Below are 24,522 nucleotides of genomic sequence, written 5' to 3' on the forward strand. Positions count from 1 at the left end.
ACCACAAAATGATACTTGGCTCTGCATTCTTGAAAAGGAGCAGTGCTGGGAGGTGAGTAGGGGGGCAGAGACAAGAAGTGACGCAGAAGGGGGGAGTTCCTGCACCGACTGAGGAAAAAAAAAAGCCCTGACAATAACCATGTATCTTCTCTCAGCACTTACTTCTTTAACCATTTTTGCAGCTTGTTGGTTTCTCCGGTAGTAGATCTCCTTGTAATCATCCATCCAGACCTCCGCTAGGCGTACCTGGTTCCTAGTGATCACCTGTGTTCCTTTGGGGAAGGTGTGCGGGCTCTTTGTTCGAAACACGTGGCCAACTACAGAGCAAGGTATGATCTCCAACTGACCGCCACACAGCCAGACCTTTTGGGGAAAGTAATGCTTATATAAATTATTATTATTTTTACCATAGCCTTGATCGGTCAATGCTTTTGTCCTGTATGAAAGGAAATAAAATTGTTGTGGAGTGCTCTAGATTGCTGCAAACATGAACTAGGCATCAGTTTCTACAGTACAAACGTAACTTAAGTAGCCTGACAGCACTAACATGTAAAACCTTATGCAGCAATATGTATGTAGATACATATCCGGTGAAATTTCACGCTAGTCCAACAGCTGTTCTCGGTGTCAGATGCACTTTCAGGTGTGTATATACGTATGAGCCTAAGCTCCGGGCCTCTGTACCTAGATATTAATAACAGCTCCAGGCTGGTGATTGGCTATATTGAAGTTGCTCTGGTAACATTTAAACTCACTGTGCATGCGGGCAGTAGAGGGATAGATTTCCCAGCAGCATCCAAATCAGATTCATTAACCCTTCTTGAATTTACTAGAATCACAAAGCCACGCTATAAGCCACCTTACAAACCCATAAGCTTCCACACTCCAAATATGTTGGAACAACTTCTGCAGGCATTCCTTTTCCTCACAAATGTGAAAAGCCCAAGTTTCCTTATTGACACAGGTGATGTTAATCCAACACATCAGTTTCTATAAGTTAAAGCAATACAAAGGATTCATTTTATATTTTTTTTTGTAAAATAACAAACATGTCTATACTTATCTGCTGTGTGCAGTTTTGCAGAGAGCAGCCCGAATCCTCCTCTTCTCAGGTCCCCCTGGCTCCTCCCTCCTGTCAGGTGCCCCCACAGCAAGCAGCTTGCTATGGGGGCACCTGCTGCTCCATGTGTCCATTCACACATGGAGCCATGGCTTGGCCCCACCTCCCTCTCCTCATTGGCTAACTGGCTGCGATTGACATCGCTTGCTGTCTCAGCCAATGAGGAGGTAGAGACCTGAGACAGCCGAGGCTGTCGTGCACAATGCTGGATCTCAAAGAGGCTCAGGTAAGTATTGAGGTGGCTGGGGGAATGCTGCACACAGGTTTTTTACCTTCATGCATTCTATGCATGAAGGTAAAAAAAACTTGAGCCTTTACAACCACTTCGTACACTGCTGCTCCTAAACCTGAGTTTAGGAGCTTTTGGTGTTTTTTTTGCTAAAGTCCCTGAACTCAACTCAATAAAAGCCTATGTGCCATATACACATAGGCTTTTACCAGAGTTTAGGAGCATCAAAATTAAGGGGCAGTTAAACGTTCCTCTTCTGAACGCAGAATAATCGCGTTTAGGAGAGGAACATTTTGGCCCCCCAAAAAAGCGGCAAAACCGCTTGTAAACGTGGCTAAACACTAGCCGTGTGTAGCACTTGGGCGTTTATCCATGTCAATGGAAAATACTGTGGCCAATCAAATGAATAAACGCCCAAGCACTAAACGCGAACTAAACGTGCTACTGCATTTACATGTGTTTTTTGCCGCGTTTAACTAGTGAGTTCATGTGTACATGAGGTCTATATACAGCAATAATTCAAAGTCTCAAAAAGGTTGAGTCCCAGTCTACAAAGGAGATCCTAGCAGCTTGCCTAGCCACCCAGTCCTGAGGAACAGGGGTGAGTATCCCTCGGAACACAGACATCGGATACTGCAAGGCAAGCTATCACTGTACTACAAGCATGCATAAGTTTGAATGTTGATAGGAAAATCTCAATATAGTCACCCCTTCGGCCAAGTGCCACTATGAAACACTATTAATAGCTGTTGGACATTAAAAGGATAAGTTCACCTTTCAGCAAAAAATAATAAATGTTCTTTTCTTTTTCTCCAGGTAAACAAAATGTACATTTATTATTTTTTGATTTGGGAACCTGTGAATGAGTGACGCTGCTGAGCAGGTGGAGCCCTGCACAGCCATATTTTTTAAATTGTGACAGCTAGCGGGATGGGGGGGGGGAGGGGAAATCGAGAGGGGGGGAGATGGGCGGTGCGACGGCCAGTTCATTTGTAACATGTTACACCCTGAATATGGGTGCAACATGTGATGTTACAAAAGGTGAACTTATCCTTTAAGGTGAGATTTCACCAGATATATAGTATATCTATACAAGGTTGTGCAGGCAGTTGGTTTTAAATGTTGTTAGACAAGAGCTGCTAAATAACTTTTTATTAAAGTGGCATCAAATCCAAAGCCAAAAATATAATATATTGCAGCTTACCAGTCATTAGATGTGGTGGCTACATTAGTTTTCTTTTTTAGGCTTCCCCCCCCCCTCTGTTTTCACTTGGTGATCTGGACAGTAAAACACCTCTTGTATTAGAGTGACCCTACTCTGGATGAAGGAGCACAGGGGCACCTTCGGACAGCAGCATGGTTATTCAGGAGAGGGGAATGTTAGATAAACTAGCAGATTTAGATGCACTAACAAATTGAAGCCAAACTCAAGCCAACATTTTTTAAGCAGTTACAGCAACGTTTTTTTTTTCCATTTGGGATAAAAGGTTTTACATACATAAACGTTGATCATTGAAAGCACCCCTGTCAATGGTAAATGGTTTGTCTCTAACAGCTACATTTGCAGGACAGCCTGTTCTGTTGAAAAACAACACAGACTTACTGGCAGGATCACCAACAGAAAGTAAAGGAAAGCAAGTCTAAAAAAAAGAAAATGTAATAAATGTTTGTTTTAATTTAATACCACTGTAAATAGAATCTGTCAGAAAGAAAACCGCACAGTGTAAAGCCTGAGATGGAGACTGCCTCCTATGAAACGATTAACGTGGACCTTCACTAAAAAGTGAAAGTATTGCTAATTCACCCCACTTCCTCTAACATACAGTATGTGATTGTTAGAAAAAGGTACCTGCTCCTCCAAAAAAAAGTACCCAGTCCCACTACCACATTTCTCTCCTAGGCAAGAATTCCGTACATTTTCAAGTTTATATTGGAGGATCACAGCCACGAAAAAAAAAAAAGAAAGTGAGGGGAAATCCAGAAATTTAGCGTTGCCCCCTGAGGAAATTTTTAAAGGGAAAGTCTGTTCTGAGGAAAATTGTCTAAGAGAAGAAATTCCCCCCACTTTATGTTATGTTTCTGTGACAGAAAGTAAAGGGAAATTTCCCCAGTGGAACACAAACTGAAAATTACCCGAGAGGTCAACCCTCCCCTATTCTATCCAATGAACCCCTGTGCAATCAAGATGGCTGAAAATCCAAACCCAGAAGAAAACCAAGCAAAGATATTGAGTATAGTTCCATTTTAGCACTTAAGAACTCTTTACTGATTGAGGCTATATTTATTTAAACTGGGATGCCAAGATGCAATAAACAAATTCTGTGAAATATACATACCCTAAAAGACATTTCCACATTTTCTCCTCCCCAGATTTCCATTTGATCATCATATGTTCCTATGTGCTCAAAGAAAGCCTTAGATATTGAGAAGAGACCTCCAGCATGTGTTGGAGACCTAAAAGATGAATAAAGATACTCACTTATAGACCCATTTATTTAGAAACAGACCACCTATTTTGGAATTATGCACATTAAATTCCTTTGCTGTTACAAAAAAAAAAACCTCATATCATATGACTGCACCAGGCACATATTTGTAATAATAATGATCATAATAATCCCGTTTTGTGTAGTGCCAACATATTTTGCAGCAATTTATGAAGAACAACGTTCTATTCACATAAATCTCTGCATCTAGTAGACATTCTTGCTAGTGAGGAGGAATGCAGAACATCTCCCATACAACAGGTGAATGTATAACAACATGAGGTACTATAGGTAGGTAGAGATGTGCATATATATTTTTAAATATTTTGTTATTCAAATCTAGTTTGTGAAAAAAAAATAAAAAAAGAACATTGTTAAAGACAATACAAAATATTCATAAATATAGGAAACAAAATGAAGACACCTGACCATCGCACCTTCAGTATAGGAGCTGGTTTGGCATTCATATATATTGCTGCCCCCCTCACTTTGTGGCTATAACAGTTTTGACTAGATTTGTAAAGCCTTTCACTCGATTTTGGATTTCGTTGGTGGGAATTTGGTTCAAAGAGCATTTGTGAGGTCAGAGACTGAAGTTGGACCAGAAGCTCTGGCTCACAGTTGGAGTTTTTCCAATTAATCCCAAATAGTATTTCATAGGGCTGAGGTCGAGGGGTTTTTACAAGTCACTTGAGTTTCTTCATACCAAACCATGTTTTTATGGACCTGGGTTTGTGCACAGGGGAGAAAAAAAAAAAAAAAAAAAAAAGGGCCTTCCCCAAACTGTTGACATAGGTTGCAAGTGTGCAATTGCCCAAAAAGCATTTGCATACTGTAGCATTAAGGGCAGATCACACCAGGCCACTGTAGTAACACATACTGTATAATGCGCACTGTGGTATCATTCATTGTAAATGGAAGACAAATATGTTGCCAGAACAGCGCAATCCTTTTGAAAGAAAGTTGCCTTTATTGACCATTGTTTGGCATGTCCCATAAAAGAATGCAATGTTTCAGGATCAGCAGTGCCCCCTTCATCAGGCAGTGACATAAAACAAACAGATAGCAACCACATATATAAAACACATGAAACACCAATGAAAACACTCAAATCACTAATACCATAACATCACAATGACATCCTATTTCTGCCAAAATAAAATAATAATCATCTTCTTATCAGTAATCATCCCCATACTGGAAAGATATTTGGAGTGTGAACGGTATGTACCTCATATTGGTTGCATCTTTGCCTTTATGAAAGAACAGTGTGTAGAAAAGGTTCTGAATGTATTGAATGTGTAAGTGGCTGGGCAGGGTCACTATGATTACTGGTCAACATGCTTGTGCCTGTTATTTCATCTATGCAGAACAGTGAAATAACACGTCCCACAGTTAATGCTCAGCAAATGTAAGCCATATATGGCTTCCTAGTTAAAAATATGCCCCATCTCTCAATGTCCATTGCTAAACAACCAAATGGCCGAAGCCTCCCATTCCATGCACAGGAAGAATGGTGTCCATTACTAGGCAACAGACCCCGCTGCACTGGCGCAATAGCAGGGACTGCTCAAATAGTGGGTAGCGTCCACTCCTCTGCAGTTCCCATGGCAAGATACACAAGGACCCTGGACATAGAGGGTGATAAAAAGTACTTTGCTGAAACAAAAGGTTACAAGACCAGGAACAGGAATAGGAATAGAAAAAGAGGAGAAAAGAATGCATGGGGACGTGCCAAAAAAAAGATCTATCTAATAAAGTGAAACATTAAAGAACAACACGCTTCTATGCATCCTGTCTGCATTAGACCATGGTTATCAAAATGCCTCATTAAAGAGTGGTATCCTTACTGGTATGAATATTGTGGCTATTTTTATGTAATGTGATTTTGTAAGGAATATGACATCATAGTGGTGGTGATTTGTGTTACATTGTCTTCTGAAGGGATCCCTGTTGGTTCTGAAACACTGCATTCTTTTAGAAAACATGATGAACAAAACGTTAAAAAAGGCAATTTTCTTTCAAGAGGATTGCAGTGAGCTGGCAACATTTTTCTTCTGTTGATTGTGGCACCATACTCCAGTTATTTCAGTACCCTAATTGGGACATTCCGGTCCAGTGTTCCATGGAGATATAAATTTGATTAATCGTTAGTGAATCCCACCGCACCTCAAATACACCATACTGTATGCATTACAACACAAATGTCCTGTGCATTTTGTTGTGCTGCCTAAACGCAGTATAATACAATGGATATCCACTTGAAGTATGCGCAATGCAGCTCAATACAGTATGTTGTGGTGTGAGCAGGCCCTAAGAGTACCTGTCACTGAAAACACCGGGGCTCATTTTAAAGGTGTGCTGATATACTGGGGCATGATATTCAGGCGTCCAGAAATGTATTGGCCATATACTGTAGTGTATAGACAGCCTTTAACCAACTGACTTCATGTTTATGGGTTGGTTCAGCAAGAGCAAGTGTCCTTCAACCTGTAATACTGGATTCTTCCTGGGAGCAACAACAGTTAGCCAAGTGTGTGTGGTACCAAACTCCATACATTTCTTCAGGCTGAAAAGGTGACTGGCCAGATATATGCTTTGCATGGTATGCATTAAAAAGTTCAAATGACATGCTGTTTTCTGCCATATTTTATTGAAATGAATTAACTGTATTCCATGACCGTATCTTTTTTATATACATATACTTTTTTTTTACATATTAATAATAATTATTATTATTTCACCCCTCTCCTGAACTGCTCTTCTTCTAGGTATCGTTCTAATAGTTGCACTATGAGCCTTGTTTGTAAAGGAAAATGTCACTTTAACATTTGTGTTTCTACTCAGAATGGACTGAGGTCCAAAGTGGAAGATTTTATACGTCAGACGGGGTGTGTAGGCAATAAACAAACTGCAGTACTAATTAGCCAAGATAACACTGTGTGCTGGCAGTGATCTCAGGCATGCAAGCCAGGCACACCCTCTGTTCCCTCAAACTCAATTGACTGTACAATCTCCAGTGCCACGTCACCTAAAAAGCTGGGCATAGACAGAGGCTGCTCAGATCTGCAGGCACAATTTGAGAATTTAGGACTTTTTTTATCTGGATTAAACATGCACCCCTAAATTTTTTTACCATACATGTAAAAGAAAAAGTGCACATTTAAAAAATTGTACACAAGATCCAGGGGCGGACTGACCATCCAGAAACTCAAGCACTGCCCGAGGTCAGTAGGGGGCCCCATGAGATGCCCTTGCTACCTTTCATAGGCGTTTTTGGGTGTGGTTTGAGTGTGGACGAGGACACAGGGGCCCCATGATCCCCTACTGCCTGGGGGCCCCATGAGTTGTCAGTCGGCCCCTGACAAGATCACCCTCCCTAGCCCCAAAAATGTGAACCAACCTAGAAATCTCCACCTGGTTGCTACAACTTGACACATTCCTCCACTGAGTCTTTCAGAACTGAAAGGCTAGAGACACTTTGGAGTACAGTCCCATTCAAGTCCTTGGGAGCTCATAGAGCAAGTTCATCCATTGTGGAAGATGAAAACAGTGGAGGAGGCCATGGCTGTCATGCACCAAACCTTGCACAGGGCTGGTAACCCTATCCTTCAACCCCACCACCACTTTGGTAATACTGGTGGACTTGTGGGAGGAAGGCGAGTGAGACACGAGCTCCCTAAAAATGGAAGGGGTGGGGGGTGTAAAATTGAAAGCAAACTGTTACTTTGCTCTGCATAAGCAGAACCCAGAACCCAAAAGTTTAACCTCCAGATATTGCGGTTATACTTTTCCCATACAACCACTTTACCACAGAAAATAAGAGGATGGTTTCCCTTTAAAGCACATTGATAGATCTACAGTAAGCATTTTTTATATACTAGAAAAATTTCAGTCCCCTGACTTGTGCAGATCAGCAATGAGCGTTTCATAAATGCCACTATGAGTCACACAGAGAGACCAGCTAAGGAGTGCCTGCATACTGCCAGCTGGAGTTTGCAGATAAGACCTGAATGAAACCTTCAATTAAACTATTAGAGTAGTATTTAGAGCTAATGAAGCACCAACATGTTTCACACCAAAGGTGGAATACTAGAGAGTCTTATGAATGGTCATCTTAAAACAAGCCTTAAGTGTTAGCTTTATTAATGCATATACTGTTTAGCATGCATATAGTATATAGCATGCTTTTAAAGAGGAATGTGTAGTGGTTTTGCACAAAATGTTCTTTTTTCTGTATTTATTATGTAAAGGACAAAAAGATATGGTTATATATTGTTATAGCATTGTTCTATTTTGCATTTTAAATGGTAACAGAAAGTTTTGTTTAGCCCTTTCACACGTGCGGTGGAGTGTGTTGCCCTTTTAAAGAGCAATCCAGATCACTTTTCAGTGGGCATTTGGTGAGAAGGCAATACATCACCTCCTCAAGACCTGATATAATCCTAAAATGCTGCACTAGCGTGCTGCAATTGGATACATTGCACACAGTTGCGGCACAGCCCCCCCCCCAAGCAGTGCCACTTGTCAAACACTGCAACCAGAGTTAAAAATGACATGGCTGCAAAACAGAGCATCGTAGCTGCAGCATGTGAACAGCCATGTCTGTCATTTTACAGTTCAGGTAGGAAGCCAGGAGGACAGTAAAACCACAGCATAGCGGTCTGTTTTTACCAGCCTCCGCTCACCCGTCAAAAAGCGACCTAACAATTCAAAAAGTCATGGATAACCTAAACTTGCATAGTTATCTTGGTAATGGGAGATGCGTTTCCCCTTCCCATAACTGTGCATATATACAATTTACCGAGCTGAATACTTGTTTACCTGTAGGACATGACTTAATAAAAACTCGTAAGTGCTGTAGTGCTGTTTAACGTTGGACTTCAATAAAAATCATGCATGGTTCGAATATATAGAACATACAGTAGTTTAAAAACCATTATAGTTTCCCTATAAACCTACTGCCTTTCTCAGCTGTTAGCCCTGGGTTTGCGTGTTACAAGTCAGTGGTTCATAAATAAGAAGCCCGCAATGACAGGTCCTCCTTGGTGCCCTTTAAGCTAGCCATATACGTGGGATTGCACTCATCTAAGTGAGCAGATGACAAACCCAAGTATATGGCAGCAGCAGATCCCTGTTGTATGACTGCTCTAGGATGCAAACATTGGACTAGACCAGTGTTTCTCAACTCCAGTCCTCATGGACCCCCAACAGGTCATGTTTTCAGGATTTCCATTATTTTGCACAGGTGATTTGATCAGTTTCACTGCCTTAGTAATTACCACAGCTGTTTCATCTGAGGGAAATCCTGAAAACATGACCTGTTGGGGGTCCATGAGGACTGGAGTTGAGAAACACTGGACTAGACAGATGTGTCCTCCTCCACTCCTCCTACCACTCCATCCACCACAGCCACTTCCTCCTGTGCCACTATCCCCTCCCTCCTAGATTGTAAACTCGAAAGAGCAGGGCCCTCAAACCCCTCGTGTATTGTATTGTTACTGTACTGTCTCATGTACTGTCCCCCACTATAATGTACAGCATTATATAAATACTGTATAATAATAATAATAATAATAATAATGTGTACCAGCAGGGAGTTCTGCAGCAGGATGTTAAAGGATAAGTTCGCCTTTGGGAAAATTTTACATATTCCACCCATGTTTAGGGTGGAACATGTAACATGTTCCCATAGTCACAGCTGCCACCCCCCTCTGACAGGTAGTCCACACAGCCGCACCATTCATTCACGGATTTCCATGAATGAATGAACTGCAAGTCCTGACAGCCTTAGTGGCTGTGGACTTGTAGTTTTCAATGAACTACCACAGTGCTGTGGAGTAGTTCATTGAAGCTTCCTATCAGAATATCTGCTTGGCCATACATCTCGTACAGCAAGCAGATATTCTGACTGGTCTGCAGGAGACCTGCAAGGGATCAGCAATCTACTGATCTCTGGTGCAATGCTTTGCAGGCTCCTTTGGACAAAAATACACTTTTACCTGCTTTTTTTTTTTTTGTCTAAAAGGTGACCTTATCCTTTAAGAGTGAGCCTCCATGTCCAGCTACTTTGTACACCTAGGGACCTATACAGTACTCCACACTTATTGATAGCACACCTTTAATGCAGCATATGCAGACAAAGGTAACAACAAAACTCTGTGGAACACAGCCAAGCATAGAGAAGGAAGCATCTGGTATCATTAATTTCCTCTTATCTCTAAGTGTTTTGCCAATGTAATTTTATGGCTTTCCCACAAAGGCAATGCCTAGAACACCACTAAAAGTTTTAAATACTGCACCCGTTATACAAACCTCAGATCTGAAAACACTCACTTAATGGGGTAGGTCTCATCCTTTCTCCTTTCCTTCTCATGGGCTGGGATAGTCTCCCAACCGAATGTTAAACTCCAGTCAAAGTTACCACGGCTGTGCTGCTTGCCGTACTGCACTGGCTTGGAAAACTCAAAAGTGTTCAGGTCAATAGTTGTGATATCTGGACTCACAACAGCTGTAGAATCTTCAGCAATTCTAGATAACAGAGGCTCCAGCCAGCCATGGAAACATTCACCTGTGTAATGACAACACATAACATGTCACATATACAAATGGCAGTTCTAGCCAAGACACAATGTACAAATGGAATCATTAAAGTGTTACTAAACCCGGGACCCTGCATGCACTATATCTGGTCTCCCACAGTATACAGAACATGGAAACTCAATTATTTTACCACCTTCCCAAAGAAAAAAAAACCCTCTCTAGCCATATACACCAAACTGAGCATGTGCAGAGTGATTCCTAGAGCTCTGTACTATCAGCAGATGGATTGGGGACAGTAGAAGGGGAGGATCAGAGAAGACAGGATCAAACAGCCTTTTTACACAATGCGGAGGATTAACCCCTTAGGTTCCATAGTGAGTATAACAAGCATGCTTTACTGCATATACAGACTGATTTTACTGGTGTGGGTTTAGTAACACTTTAAGGACCTGGGTCAATGGCATAAGTCTGAGATGCTTCTGATATCATTCAGCCAATAATTTCAAAAGGGTAGGTTTGAATTGGACTCTTAGCTGTGAGGAAATAACGACAACAGCCAAATTCAAGCCAGCACTTTGAATTCGATTAGTGGCTGCACAGACACTTCTTGTATAGATAATCTACCACCACTTAAATGGTGACCATACATGCTTTGATAAAAAAAAATTGATTTCCCTTCAATCGATATCATCCAATAAGAATATCTATATAACTGACAACACATTTATAACGGACGACCCATCCGATCAGTATGCCACATGCGTGGAAGTGGATTTCGATCAATGGTTAAGATACAATTGTATTTATGAACAAAGTATCTTAGTGCTTTCGACCAATGCAAAACAATTGATAATATCCCACCCCAGTCGGTTGACTCAACTTGTTTTATCGAATCTGATCAAAATGGAAGCCAAATCGATTGCAAACAATTGATTGACAATTACATCCTTCCAGAGTTGATCAAAGCATGTATGGCTATCATGTAAGGCTCTTGTGTGTGGCAGCATCCCAGGGGAGGTTTTGGAGCCCCAGCTACCTTTTGCATATTTCGGGACTACATTGCTCAACTTTGTCCTCTATAGGAAAATGTACGAATGTCATGCTGGGGGCTTGGTTTTAAGAATAGGGCTATAGCTTAGATTGTGGATGACCGGATTTATAGCCAGAATTTGTTGGCAGATTATAAATTTATTGGCATATTAAAGAAAACCTGTCCAGATTACAAGTATAGAGCTGCCACCATTGACCTCTCCTAAAAATCTAATTTAATATCGGTCATCCTTATCTCATGGCTTCAGTACTTTCACAGTCACTGACCTAGAGAAACTATGCATATTAAAAGTTCCAACACACATTTAAAAGTTTCCTGATCTGCATGCTTGACCCTGGTCAGAGCCTCAGAATACTGAGACAACTAGGTGGATAATATTTTCAGAAAGGTCAGCAATGCAGCCCCAGTATTTCTTTTATTACAGGATTCCTGTAAAGGTGCATGTAAAACGCAGTTGGAGAAAGTGTATGGAATGAGTACTACCTTTTCCCAAAAACCAATACAAGCAGGATAAAAACATTGTTCTGGTTGTTTGCCAATACACAATCTGTATGCATATATTCAAGAGAAAAAACAAATTCTCAATTTCGGGATTTCTAAGATCTGTAAATTAGTTTGCTTATTGCTAGGGGTTTTGTTGCCTTTCGCACAGTCCCTGTGCAATACACCATTTAAAAAAAAAAAAAAAAAACAAAAAAAAAAACGCAAGCTCAGAGGTGTCTGTCCTCCTTATTTTGATGATTTACATGGAGAAAAAGACTTGTAAAGAGTTTTGAATCTTCATACAAATCAAAGTGAGTATTCAATTATCCCATCATGTGCTGATAAAATAAGTAAAACAGAAATTTGCTTTTCACATAATTGTGTCACTGAAGTGAATAGTCACACAATATATTGTGTGAAGACTCAACTCATTTAGTAAATTAGTCTCATCACCTGCATGCTGTTACAAATCAGCTGCAGCGGAAAATAATTCCCAGCAGCACACCTAATAGTTAAAAATTATGTAAGCCCAACAGTTCATATTTCTGATATGTGCCTGCTGTACCATGTATTTGTATGAAAAAGTATCCTGTTCTTTGTACTGAATTGCTTCCTTTGTGTGAAATAACTGCCAGTCCCCTCTGCTTTTCTATTAAATACTGACCACTCTGGGGATATCAGCACAGTGTGGTCAGTTATCTAGCTGTTCTGGGAACTCAGTCAGTACTCCTCCAATGATTAGACTTCAGCTGACCCCCCCTCCCACAAACGTGTACGCACACTTACACTCACACTCTCCTTCAATGGGAAGATCAGTGTAACTGAGAACAGAGGGTATTGCCTTTCATTTCTACTTTAAACTGAATGGGTTGTTATACAAAAAGTGAGGGTTACAATCACTTTAAACCAGATCAAAGGGTCTCGACTCACAGTGATGATAAACAGTTGACAGCGACATAAGAAAAAACTATGCACAGGTAACAGGCGAGTTCCACATTCCTGAAATACTAGCAATCAACTATTTGGCTTCCTGATACAACAAAACACACTCTTTTATACACGTTTAGAGATTTTTCCTGACGTGACAAAAGCTGACGTGTCCTCATAAAACAAAAAGTTCTACTCTGCGGTAAAAGGTAAATTATATACTTCTGTTTTATCTTCTTAACTGGCCCCAGAACTAAAGTGCAGGGACTTAGCAATACCTGTACGTGTCCTCTGATATCTCTGCCGACACCTGTATATGCCCTCTGACGTCTCCAACAAGACATATCCTCTGATATGTACACGTCCCAGGCTGTTCTCATAAGAGGACTCAAACAATGGTAGTGGTAAAAAGCTGACCCACCCAATTCTGCACCTTTCTATGGGCCAGTAGATCTGCCCAAAATAGTGATGGACTAATAGCCAATGCAGAAGTGGACAGGCCACCTTTGACTGAGTGAATAATGTAAGAATTTGGCGCTGAGAGAAGATAATGGCTCAGCGACACTTCAAAAAGTATAAAATGGTTAAGAACATAAACTAGAAACATTTAAAAAAACAAGTCCATATACTCCATAGTGTAGGCACTAATGGTAGCAGCTCCCCATAGAGTGAAGCAGACCTCTGAGGTCTGAAGAAAAAGTGGAAGCTTTGAAACGAGTCATCACCTGACCTGTCCTTGCATCCCCATTGGTTGACCTCTGGTTCCAGACTTCTGTGCGTTCCATGCTGGTTACGGCACTTGTCACGGCATCCACTGCTGACAGCTCACTCCTGGGACCCAGGCATTACCAGACACCACTGGCCCCTGTACTGGCCACCTCGAGGACATGTTCCAACCTGTATACCTTATCTTTCTTGCGAGTAGCTATATTACCAATAAACTTTTATATATACTGCACTTAGGTTGGCTCTTGCTTGTGTTTTTCTCACCTTTGACTGAGACCTCTGAATATATAAGCAAGACACCAGCATATTTGTAATACTGGTGTAATTTAAGCTGCAAATTGTTTTGGTCCTTACATATACCATGGGGATCACAAAGTCAAGAAGAATATTCAAAATATGCAACTAACAAATCTAACCCCGAAAACAACAAAAATATATATATGGTAACACTCTTTGCCTATAGGATCACCAAGTCGTGGCTCATTGCCTTCTGGTGCTTTATATAGTAAACTTAACAAAGAACAACTTTGTACCAGTGAGCACTCAAACGCTCAATTACACCAACACCTGTCACCCTCATTATTGAAGTCAGAATCCTTCAATGCAGTATCTCTTTTTAATCACCCACACCTCACCCTTCTTTTTCATAAACTAATATATTTAAGTCATCCCCACCTAGTGACATGTTTTAGGTGTGAATTGCACCATTCTTCAGAACAATGGTCTGTAGGTGAACACTACTCCAATCATCATTTGACTTAAATGAATCTTCCCCATCACAGGAAGCAATTTAGATTAAACTCTACATTAAAGTCTTGTAGGCTGAACGGATCTATTTTATACACTCAGTGTCCCTACCTCAGAGAATGATTCAAAGAATATCACCTCCCCTCCAATTTTTTTTTAAATCTATTCAATGGTTAAATCTCGAGAGCAGAACGTCACTCATTCCCACCCTCTTGCCTTTTTTGCTGGGTAGACCACATACTCACACGGCCAGCAATGATCTGTGCAGTTCACTCCAGCTCTGCTTGGTACTGGGTCCTTCACCACCATTTTCATCCATGACATCAGGAAGCCAGCTATCTCTTTCTGGTTCTTGCAGCCAATTGCCTGATGACATGCATGAGCTGTGGCATGTCATCAAGATTCTGGCTCCAGATAAAAGTGACAGACAGAAAGCCACCCGGTGCATGTGCAGTAGAGTACCCACAGCCTCCTGGAATGTGTGATGTGGGCATACCAGGAACTTGTGGTCAATAGAAGTGTAATACTGGCCTGGGCCAGAATATAGAAAGTGGGGTGTGCAAGGTCATGAAAACAAAACAAAAAAAATTCACCTTGCTATTGTCAGAGAGGGTGGGGGTAGGGGTGGGATGGAGTAAGTCCCAGTAGGGTTAAATTTGCCTGGTTACAATACTTTTTTTTTTTTGCAAAACAGGCACTATGGGGTTGATTTACTAAAACTAGAGTGCAAAATCTGGTGCAGCTGTGCATGGTAGCCAATCAGCTTCTAACTTCAGTTTTTTCATTAAGCCGACAACAAAACCTGGAGACCGATTGGTTTCTATGCAAAGCTGCACCAGATTTTGCACCATGCAGTTTTAGTAAATCAACCCCCATGGGGCATTAACCCTATCTGTATGTGCCAAATATGTTCTTCAGTATGGACATGTAGGGGTTTCTTTATTCTCTCTGTATACTGTAGAGAGCAAGTACAGTACATTCTAAGATATACCACCTTGAATTACAAGTTATGCACTGCTCAGTCCCATATACCTTTCCAGTTGTTATTGAGAAGAATGTTTATCTAGATATAACTTTTTTTTAAATCACATATTACAGGACACAGGAAGGTATTTTTGAACCAAATACTGCCACCTTCAGGGAAACTGGACACTGGCAAACAAAGCTGTAAGGACAGCCCAGAACCCCTCCTTCCTATGTGTTTTGCTAGTTTGCTTAGGAGAACAGACCAACTCCCTGGTCTGAGAGAAGCAAAACATTTTCCCTACATATTTTAGGGGTAAAGTACATTCAAAAATTTATACCACCCTCTTTAAATTGCAGGTTATGCATTGGTAATTTCATGATCCTTTCCAGCTGTAATGAGTGAGAATGTTTTCGCAAATCATTAGCCTTTTACTAGTATTGCATGCTCCACATCTCTTCCAGTAAAGAAAATAAAAAACCTTTTGCAAATGGGAGTTTTTCAATGAGAATTTTGTTCAAGATCTTGTCTGTGCAGAATATGCCAGCTCCTCTTCAGAATCGTATCAACCCTTTCAACCCCTATCCCAAAGTAAGTGATAAAGGAAATATTTCACTATTTTTATATCCTTCTTTATTATACCATCCCTTTCTTGGGCTTCAGTTTCTTTGAATGCCTTTTTTCACTATTTCTTTTCTTTAACCCTTTCCATAGAATGTATTTGCCTTTTCCTCACTCTCTTGCTTGATCTAAAATAGATTAAAAATAGGATTTAGATGAGAAGAGTGAAAATACTCTGTACTACCACCAACTTTAGGATAAGGTTGGGTGGTTTAATAAGATTCTGAAAAACAGCTATATTCTGTAGGCAGATGGGATGCTGAACAAAATTTTCACTGAGAAAAAAAATCTTTTTTTTGTATAGTAAAAACAGACCATTAAAGATAAAATAAAAGCTTATAATTTGGATAAACGTTTTATCCAGTAACAACTGGAAAGGAATAGGAGATTAAAGTGATATTAAAAAGGCAGGTTTTTTTTTTGCTTTATTTTTAAATGGCAAACATGTCATACTTACCTGCTCTGTGTAATGGCTTTGCAGAGTCTCCTCCTCTTCTCAGGTCCCCTGCTGATGCTTCTGGCCTCTCCCTCCTTGCCGAGGTCCCCCATGCAGCTTGCTATGGGGGCACCCAAACAGGCTCTCTCCTGAGCCACTGCTCTGTTTGTCCATTCACACATGGAGTGCGGCTCAGTGTATTGACCTTGAGCAGATAAAAAATTGGAGGGGGTGAAGAACATCTATGGGTGGTTTTAATACGTTTTAGCAACAGGACTGTCTGACAGTGCTCTGTGCATAAGGGGCACCTTATTTTAATACATTGATATGCATTTTTAAAATACTATGCGAGAAGTGTAAGAGTGTGCGTGCGTGTGCGCGCGCGCGCCTGGCCCTGCAACCCGAAATACTAAAACAGTATGGTGGACACCACTTGCATCAGTGACAATGCCTGCGATATCAAGACCAGAGGACATTGAAAATGCAGATGGTAAACCAGACTAAATGAACAAACCAGGAGATACTTGAACAAACTGGGTAGTGGTATTATATTTTGCTTAAGCAATGCCAGTTGTGGAGAACACCACACAATGTACTTAAAGAATACAGTAATTATTAAAACAGAAATGGATTATTACCTGGACGGAGACTAAGGGAGATTGTGAGTGATTACACAGATACTATGATTTTAATATTATGAACTGGCCTGGGGATATGACTTAAATATGTTATTAACATATGAATAAGAGGAAGAAGTAGTAATCAATAGAAAAGGCACTGTTTTAACGGATTCTGGTTTAATAGTGAGTTCAATGGATTTTGGTAGAATAGGGAATTTGAGTGATCACTGGTATACAGTGCTTTGTGGATTAGATTTAACCCACTCATGCCTGAGGAGATTTCTTTTAGAAGGCATTTGGTATAAAGTCTTCAGTCACAGTGCAATAGAGAGCCAAGATTTGTTTTGCAGTCAGCCACAAAATACGCAAATGGACAAAAGTTGATGGTGCAGATACTCTACCTGGTCTAAACTGCAGTACATTAACAGGAGAGAGGATTACATTGAGCGCTCTTTTCATGATCTGAGGAAATCAAGAGTGGCAGATGTAATATAACTTACAATGGGCATCCAGGAAGGTCAGCACCTCGCCTGTAGCAACGCTGGCACCTAGCAACCTGGCAGTGATTAAACCCTTTCTCTCCTGCTGTCGTACAACTTTTACTATCTGCAGAGACTTCACATAGTTGTCCAATTCTTCCTTCAGGTAATCTGCAGATTTAAGCATATACAACATTTTGCAACTTGTAATAATGAATACACGCTATATAAAAGGGGAAAAAAAAAAGACACACAAACGTCTTTCAGTTCTCTTCATTCTTTGTGAAACAAAATTAGAAAATGGGCTTCTTTGTCACAACTAATTCAAGAAACCAAATACCTTTAATCATCTCTTGAGCACTGGCTACTTGATAACCTAGTCTTGTCAGAAAAGCCCTGGCAGGCCAGCTGGAGTAGCTTATTTTGCTACAAAATGTAAGACATTTGAATCTGTCATTAATGTTGCGCAGCAAAAAGTACTCAAGTATTGATGCCTGATTACTGCTACAGCAAGGCAAGAAACTACACCTAGAAATGTGTCTGTGGGCAAGAGGCAAATGCAGAGAAAAAAAAAAAGTGAAAAAGTGGTCTATCGAGGCTACACTCGCTGCTCAGTATTCCCGGTTCAACCCAGGAACACTGTACAACTTTTAATTAAATATTTGAAAATACAAAAGTCTCAGCTCTTCGGCCATAGAATATTCTTACCTCCCTGTTTGAAACCTTCCTAACAATGTAAACATGTGCTGGTCAGTGTATAATTTTGGCATATGCAGAGCTGAATAAAATCCCATGCATGCAAGTTATGTTATCCTGGCAAGGCCAAATCAAGATGGCCAAAGTTCCTGAACTTGGAAGACCATGCAAAGATGACAGCAACAGCAAGGAAGCTCAAAGACATTGCATTGCTGGAGAGAAGGTCAAATATTGTTCTGCTTTAAATTCCAGCCAAAATTGATAAAACATTTTTTTAATAAAAGTGATCAAATTTTTTTTTCCTTGTGCCCCTGTAGGGTAGATCCCTCCCCACATCCTGCTTTAGTAAATACCAGGAAAATAAAGTGGAAAAAATTCTTGTTCAAGGAAACAGCAATAAACACCTAACAAAGTTTTTAAATGTTCCTACAGTACCAAAAAACATTTTTTTTATTACTGTGTACCTATTTCAAAGATTTCCACTAAGTTTCTGCCTCTTAAAATGCTGATCAGTTTCTATTCCTATTCTTCTTCCTTTAGTTACATTATATTTGCATTTTCACTTTCTATGCATGTACTGTAGACTGGTCAGGGCTAGGGAGGGCAAGGGGCATGTTAGCAAGATGTATCTTTTTTTCTGAAATGTCAATGGATATGGATAAAGCAATTCCAGAAATTTAACACATTGCAACAGCATCCCAAAACACAAACTGATTTACATATTTAGCATTGCAAATAATTATACCACAGGATATTGCTGAACAAGGAATACGGTTTAAATATTTGCATGGATTACCTTTGCTAATCATTTCCTTGACACATGTATCCTGTAAATTTCAAGGTGAAGACAGAGTAGGCAAGGTAGGGAGATTGAAGCTGGCCATAGATGGATCGAATCTTGACTGGTTCAGCAGGGACAGGATAAGATTTGATCCATCTAGGAGCAGGCTGGTTGTACCCAAGTTGATCTGTTGATCAACTTAGGTATAGCCAGCCTGTTGGATTTTTAGCATCCAATTACAGCTCAGGGCTATAGCCATTGTGTTCTATCAGCAGGGACAGCTCCCCGCTGGGAGAACACAATAGCTCCATGTGATGGATTTCCCCATCAACACTGACCTATGGCTACAGGAAAGAAAATCGCATCATCTGTGGCTCGCCCTAGGGTCTGAACATTATTTTTCTTAAATCTTTTGCAAGTTAACCTGCATCAATAGAAAATATCAGTTTGCAAAATGCAAAAGTATATCTGCTAAATTTGCAAAATAAGCTTCTCGTAAATGCTCAGGCTTCCTGTGTGGATGGGGGATGGAGATTTGTTTTGGGGCAAACATTCTAGTGTACTATAACCAGTTTGTTAGCTGTCAATAGGACAGTATTTCCAGTAAACTAGTTGTCAATGACTATGTTACCTTACCATCTGCACTAGCATCATCTACAAGAATGATTTCTTTTAGCAGGATTGCAGGGGATGTATGCAGGACACTGTACACTGTCCGGAGAAGAGTTGACCAGGCTTCATTATGGAATACAATAATCACACTGGTGGTAGGGAGGGAAGGACATCGCTTAAATTTCTGTTCAATACACCTGAAAAAAAGACAAATGAGTTGCAATGAGTAGACTGATATGATCCTATTTCGTAATGCCACACAGTTTCTGTAGTGTCCATAGTGGCTGAAGGGAGCTAGGAGGCAACAAAGGAATCAAAACACAAGCTGCAGTAGGAACCTACTTAGGGATATCAAAAATCAGAAGAACCTGTACGTTTGATTAATGAATACTCCTGTCTGTGTTCCTGTTCCTTCTTAACTGACTCAGGGAATCAATTTTAATTTCCTTCCAATTAGCTCTTCTTCCAAACCTCCTTGAAGGTGGTCTGTTGAGTCCCGGCTTCTAAATATTCAGCACCTGCCCAGAATGCATATAAAACACCTTCTTTAGAACAGAAGCAGTCTGTGTTCCGAGAGTTCACCCCTGGGCACATACTGTCCTAACACAAGTATGCTTGGTGCACCATACAGTCTCATCCAGCTGCAGTAGCAGTCAGCCTTTCATAGACTTTTACAGATTGCCCGAAGTGAGGCCAGACAGTACACTTATCTGTACCTAGATGCTGGAGATCCATGCGCCAAAACTAAACACCCAGCTTGAATATTTATAGTGTATCTAAACAAAAAAGAAAAAAATATGTTGCAGTTTACAGTAAATCGGATGTGGCTGGTGCAGTAGTTTTCCTTTTTCAGAATGGTTTCTCTATGTTAAACCAATGAGTCTGCCACTAACATTTCATGTCCTAGGATGACGACGCTCACTTGCTCTACTGAATCTAAAGAGGAGCAGAACTGGCACACTGGAATAGGAAGTATTATGATTAAAAAACATTTCCCTGCTTCTCATCTCCATAACATGGGGGAAGGTGTTCTGCAGTCCACAGAAGTCAAATGTGAAGGGCTGATAGCTAACTAGGTGCTACGTGCAACAGAGATAAAGTGCACAGGAAGTTACAAGCTCAATGTGTTTCTAGCAGGATCAACAGGTACTATTTTGCTTTTTACAGGCATAACAAATGCATTCAGCTGTATATTTAAAAAGGAGAGGTTTGGGGTTTCTAAAAAAATAAACCTTCATACTCACCTTTGCAGCATTGTTGTGATGCAGCAGAAGCTCTTGCTGGCTCCAAGACCGAGAACTTAGGAATCACATGAACGCTGATTGCTCAGTTCTCGGTCTGCCCTGAGTGGAGAGCACCAACTGTCAGTCACAGCTCTGCCCCTCCAGCATTCACTGGAGTGCAAGGCTGGAATGGGGGCAGGTACAGCTGGCTTCCACTCTGTCTTGTGCAGAGAGCTGGAGCCAGCTGTCAGTCAGGCAACTGGGTGGATCCTGAAAACAGGATCCTTCCAGAGCCTAAAGTGCCTCTGCCACATCAGCTGACAGCAGGCTATAGCCTGCTGCCAGCTGATTCTGGGTCACAGGAAAGCACAAGTGTATTTCTGTCACCCACAAGAGAAGTATGACCAAGTACTCTTTGGCCATACATCTCTTAACAGACCAAAGACAGAAAATAAGAGAAGTTAAAAAAAGTGTGACTAGCGATTGGTTATACTTACCAGTGTGAAAGGTCTAGTGTTGTAATAAGAAACTCTAAACCTCAGCCATCACTTTAGAGACTCAACATCTAAACCAAAGCTAAAAACAACCAGTGCGGTAAGTTATTACAGTAGAAAACTAAGGATGTTAACATATTTTATGCCACATGCTGCAATGTATTTTGAGCACAAGGGAAATGCAAGTTTAACCACAAGAAAATGCAAAATGGCTTATGTCTTATTTATGCTATGTCAATTTTAAATAAAAAAAATTAGAGATTGGAGTAGTCCTTTAAAGAAGCAAAACCAATTACTTAAATGCTGTCCAGCAAACGCTGCCACTCTGTTGTATCCAAAACAACCATGCCTCTGTTGTATAATGTCCTCTCTTTGCTTGATGTATCTACCTTCAGATGCAAACTTCCAAGAAAGTAATGCGATCAGTGGCTGATCGTACAAATCTCTTGGTAAGGACACTTTTACACATCAGGAGTATTGTATGTGAGGAGTGAATGCGGTCTGTCGTGGTTGTGGGAAATAACTTTCGTACATAGTGAACAGGTAAGCAAAAGGATCACCATCAACAGGGAACAATTGTGCATGACAGCTATATATGGGAAAAAAACAAACAAAAAAACCCCCAAACAAGCAACAACTGTAGCCCTGGGCAGGTGAGCATAAAAGGCTAACCACCTTTTTCATCACCTTTAGTTATGCTGCCTGTAACATCATTCAGCATGACCATTTTGGTGGTGGGTCAGTGATGATCTGAGGAAGCATATCCATGGAGGGACCCACAGAACTCTACAGGCTAGACAACGGCACCCTGACTGCCATTAGGCATGGAGATGAAATCCTTGGACCCATTGTCAGACCCTATGCTGGTGCAGTGGGTCCTGGGTTCATCCTGGTGCACGACAATGCCCGGCCTCATGTGGCGAGAGTATGCAGGCAGTTCCTGGAGGATGAAGGAATTGATACCTAGATCCAATAAAACACCTCTGGAATATCATGTTTCAGTCCATCTGACGATGACAGGTTGCACCTAAGACTGTCCAGGATTCAGTAATGCCCTGGTCCAGATCTGGGAGGAAATACCCCAGGACACCATCCGTCGTCTCAAGTTGCTGCAATATAATTTCAGCAAAATTGACTAGCCTGCTGCATCATTTTTCACTTTGATTTTCAGGGTGTCTTTGAATTCAGTCCTCTGTATGTTGATAATTTTCATTTCCAGCGAACGATGAGGCATCCTTACGTTCCAAACACATTACCCAGTCTAGATCTGTATAGATATCCAGCATGATAGTTTCCCCATGGAGATTTGATGCGTTTTCAAAGTGTTACTTTAATTTGTTTGAGCAGTGTATATCTGCATTTATTTTATTTTTGACAAAGGTGGAGATAGCCTTTAAACCTCTGCCTGGAGCTCCTTTACCATTCCTAGTAGAGAATAAGATGCACACCCAATGTACTAATTCTAAAATGCAATGCCTGGGCTTTATTGTGTAAGGTGTATGCAGATTATTTTCCAAAAGCCATCATTAGGAGAACACCATTTCCATGTTAACTGTGGGAGTCCTCCAAACAAGGCTGAAGGGATACCATTAAGTACCTGACAGCTTATACCATCACATAACCTCTCATTCTGTCTAATAACTCTACACCCCCCCCCTCCTCCAGTCAACCCAATCGAGGTTTGCTTTAGGCTGCAGTCACAGCTTAGCGACACGTTGTTTTCCCCACATTTTTGACGCATCTGTCATGCTAAAACATGGGCTATCAATGTGTAACAATATAGCTTGCATACCTTTGACAGGTCAAGCAAGTTTTGCATTGCGTGTTTTGCCATGTGAAAAAACATGGTACTGCTACCCGCATTTGGGGTGACGGTAGGAAAGAATGGCATTGGAAGAGCATTGTGCTGCGTTTTTTTTTTTTCCACATTTCTGCCTAAGTTCCTGGAATGCTTAGGTATGAATGTGGCCCAATTATCAGTATTGTTTGGAGTATGTCATTAAGTTGTTCATAGGGGATTACCCATTTCTATTCTTCATTTACTGACTCCTCCAAGTCCCATAGATTGTCAGTTGATAAATAAGGTGTACAAATAGATGACAGAGTATTGAAAAGAGTGTCTTATAATTAGTGATATTATAAAGGGCAGGCTACTGAGGTTTGTTATAGCACATCTGTAAAACAAATTGACATGATAAAAAGGCTATGAGACAGTTTGTGCAGTTTCTATTAATTAGTCATTTTAATTGCTTTGATCTCTTGTTTTAAAATGGGACATTAGCATTACATTTGCCAGAGTTCATTCAGTACAGAATATGAAGGGTCTATGGCAGTGCATGGAGCTTGCCTTGGGCTTTTCAATCCCAGGGTTAATGGTTCTTTCACTGGCCACATACCCCAATCCTACTTCAAACAAGGGAAATGTTCCACATGAAAGCTCAGGTTCTCCTGCTGCCTTCAAGAAGAACAATGATGTTCTTTTCATTCTGCCTGCAGACCGGCTATGAAGACAGCTGTTACAGTTTGGGGATTTTTACTTCCAGTTTTTCACAAAAAAAAAAAAAAAAGAAAAGGAAGTTGCTAAAAATGGGGTGGCTTCCCCACGTCAAATTAAATTGGTTTAGGCGCTTTATTCTCTCATTTGCTTTATTGAAAAGCATTCTTGCAGCGGTGGGGAACTTACTTTCTCCTCCATTGTGACAGACACACCTGCCAAGGCAGGGACAGACACCCGCTGTGGAATATGAGCTTTCCCAAATCTTTAAGCTACTGGACAAAAGCTCCCACAGATACGGCAATTGTTAGCTGTGCTCTGATGACCCAGTCTAGCATGCAACTGTGCAGTTATAAGATCCAAATGAAAGCCAGGCTGCGATTTCAGTGAGATTGTGCTTACAGCAGACTGTGATGTCACGCCATGCTCCACGTCCTCCTGTTTAATATGCCAAGCACAGGAAAGGAAATGCTAGAAAGAGGGCTGTAAGGGCAGAGGTTCAGTATAAATACTGTACAAAATGTTGTAAGGGATCACTGTAATGTGATTGCCACAGAAGAATATTTATGGGCCATACACTTTGTGATGTAAACCAGATGTGCTCAGGTGGTGCCCCCAGGGCTACATGTGGACCCTGTATCCATCACTGGCATCTGGGTAAAAATGTAAATCAAACTGGAAGAATAAGGCTGACCATACACTAATCAAAATGTGGCTGGTTCAGCAGGGACAGGGCAAATTTGATCAGAGTGTGGCTGACCCTGCTAGATGGAAGTAAATGGCTTGCTCG

At 40.9% G+C, this 24,522-nt stretch overlaps 1 protein-coding gene across 1 annotated transcript in view; it reads right to left on the minus strand.

Moving 5' to 3' along the window:
* Positions 1–24,522, minus strand: part of GALNT6 (polypeptide N-acetylgalactosaminyltransferase 6) — an 81,714-nt gene that overhangs the window by 13,819 nt on the left and 43,373 nt on the right. Inside the window, exons 3-7 of the mRNA XM_089692973.1 lie at positions 19,546–19,718; positions 17,454–17,603; positions 10,172–10,406; positions 3,686–3,803; positions 163–363 (exon numbers count right to left, since the gene is read on the minus strand). Of these exons, the coding sequence (XP_089549099.1) occupies positions 163–363; positions 3,686–3,803; positions 10,172–10,406; positions 17,454–17,603; positions 19,546–19,718 (877 nt within the window). The remainder of the gene's footprint in view (positions 1–162; positions 364–3,685; positions 3,804–10,171; positions 10,407–17,453; positions 17,604–19,545; positions 19,719–24,522) is intronic.

The sequence above is a fragment of the Staurois parvus genome, unplaced genomic scaffold, assembly GCF_062004578.1.
Source record: "Staurois parvus isolate SC_StPar_1 unplaced genomic scaffold, SC_StPar_1.0 ptg000023l, whole genome shotgun sequence".
NCBI lineage: Eukaryota > Metazoa > Chordata > Amphibia > Anura > Ranidae > Staurois > Staurois parvus.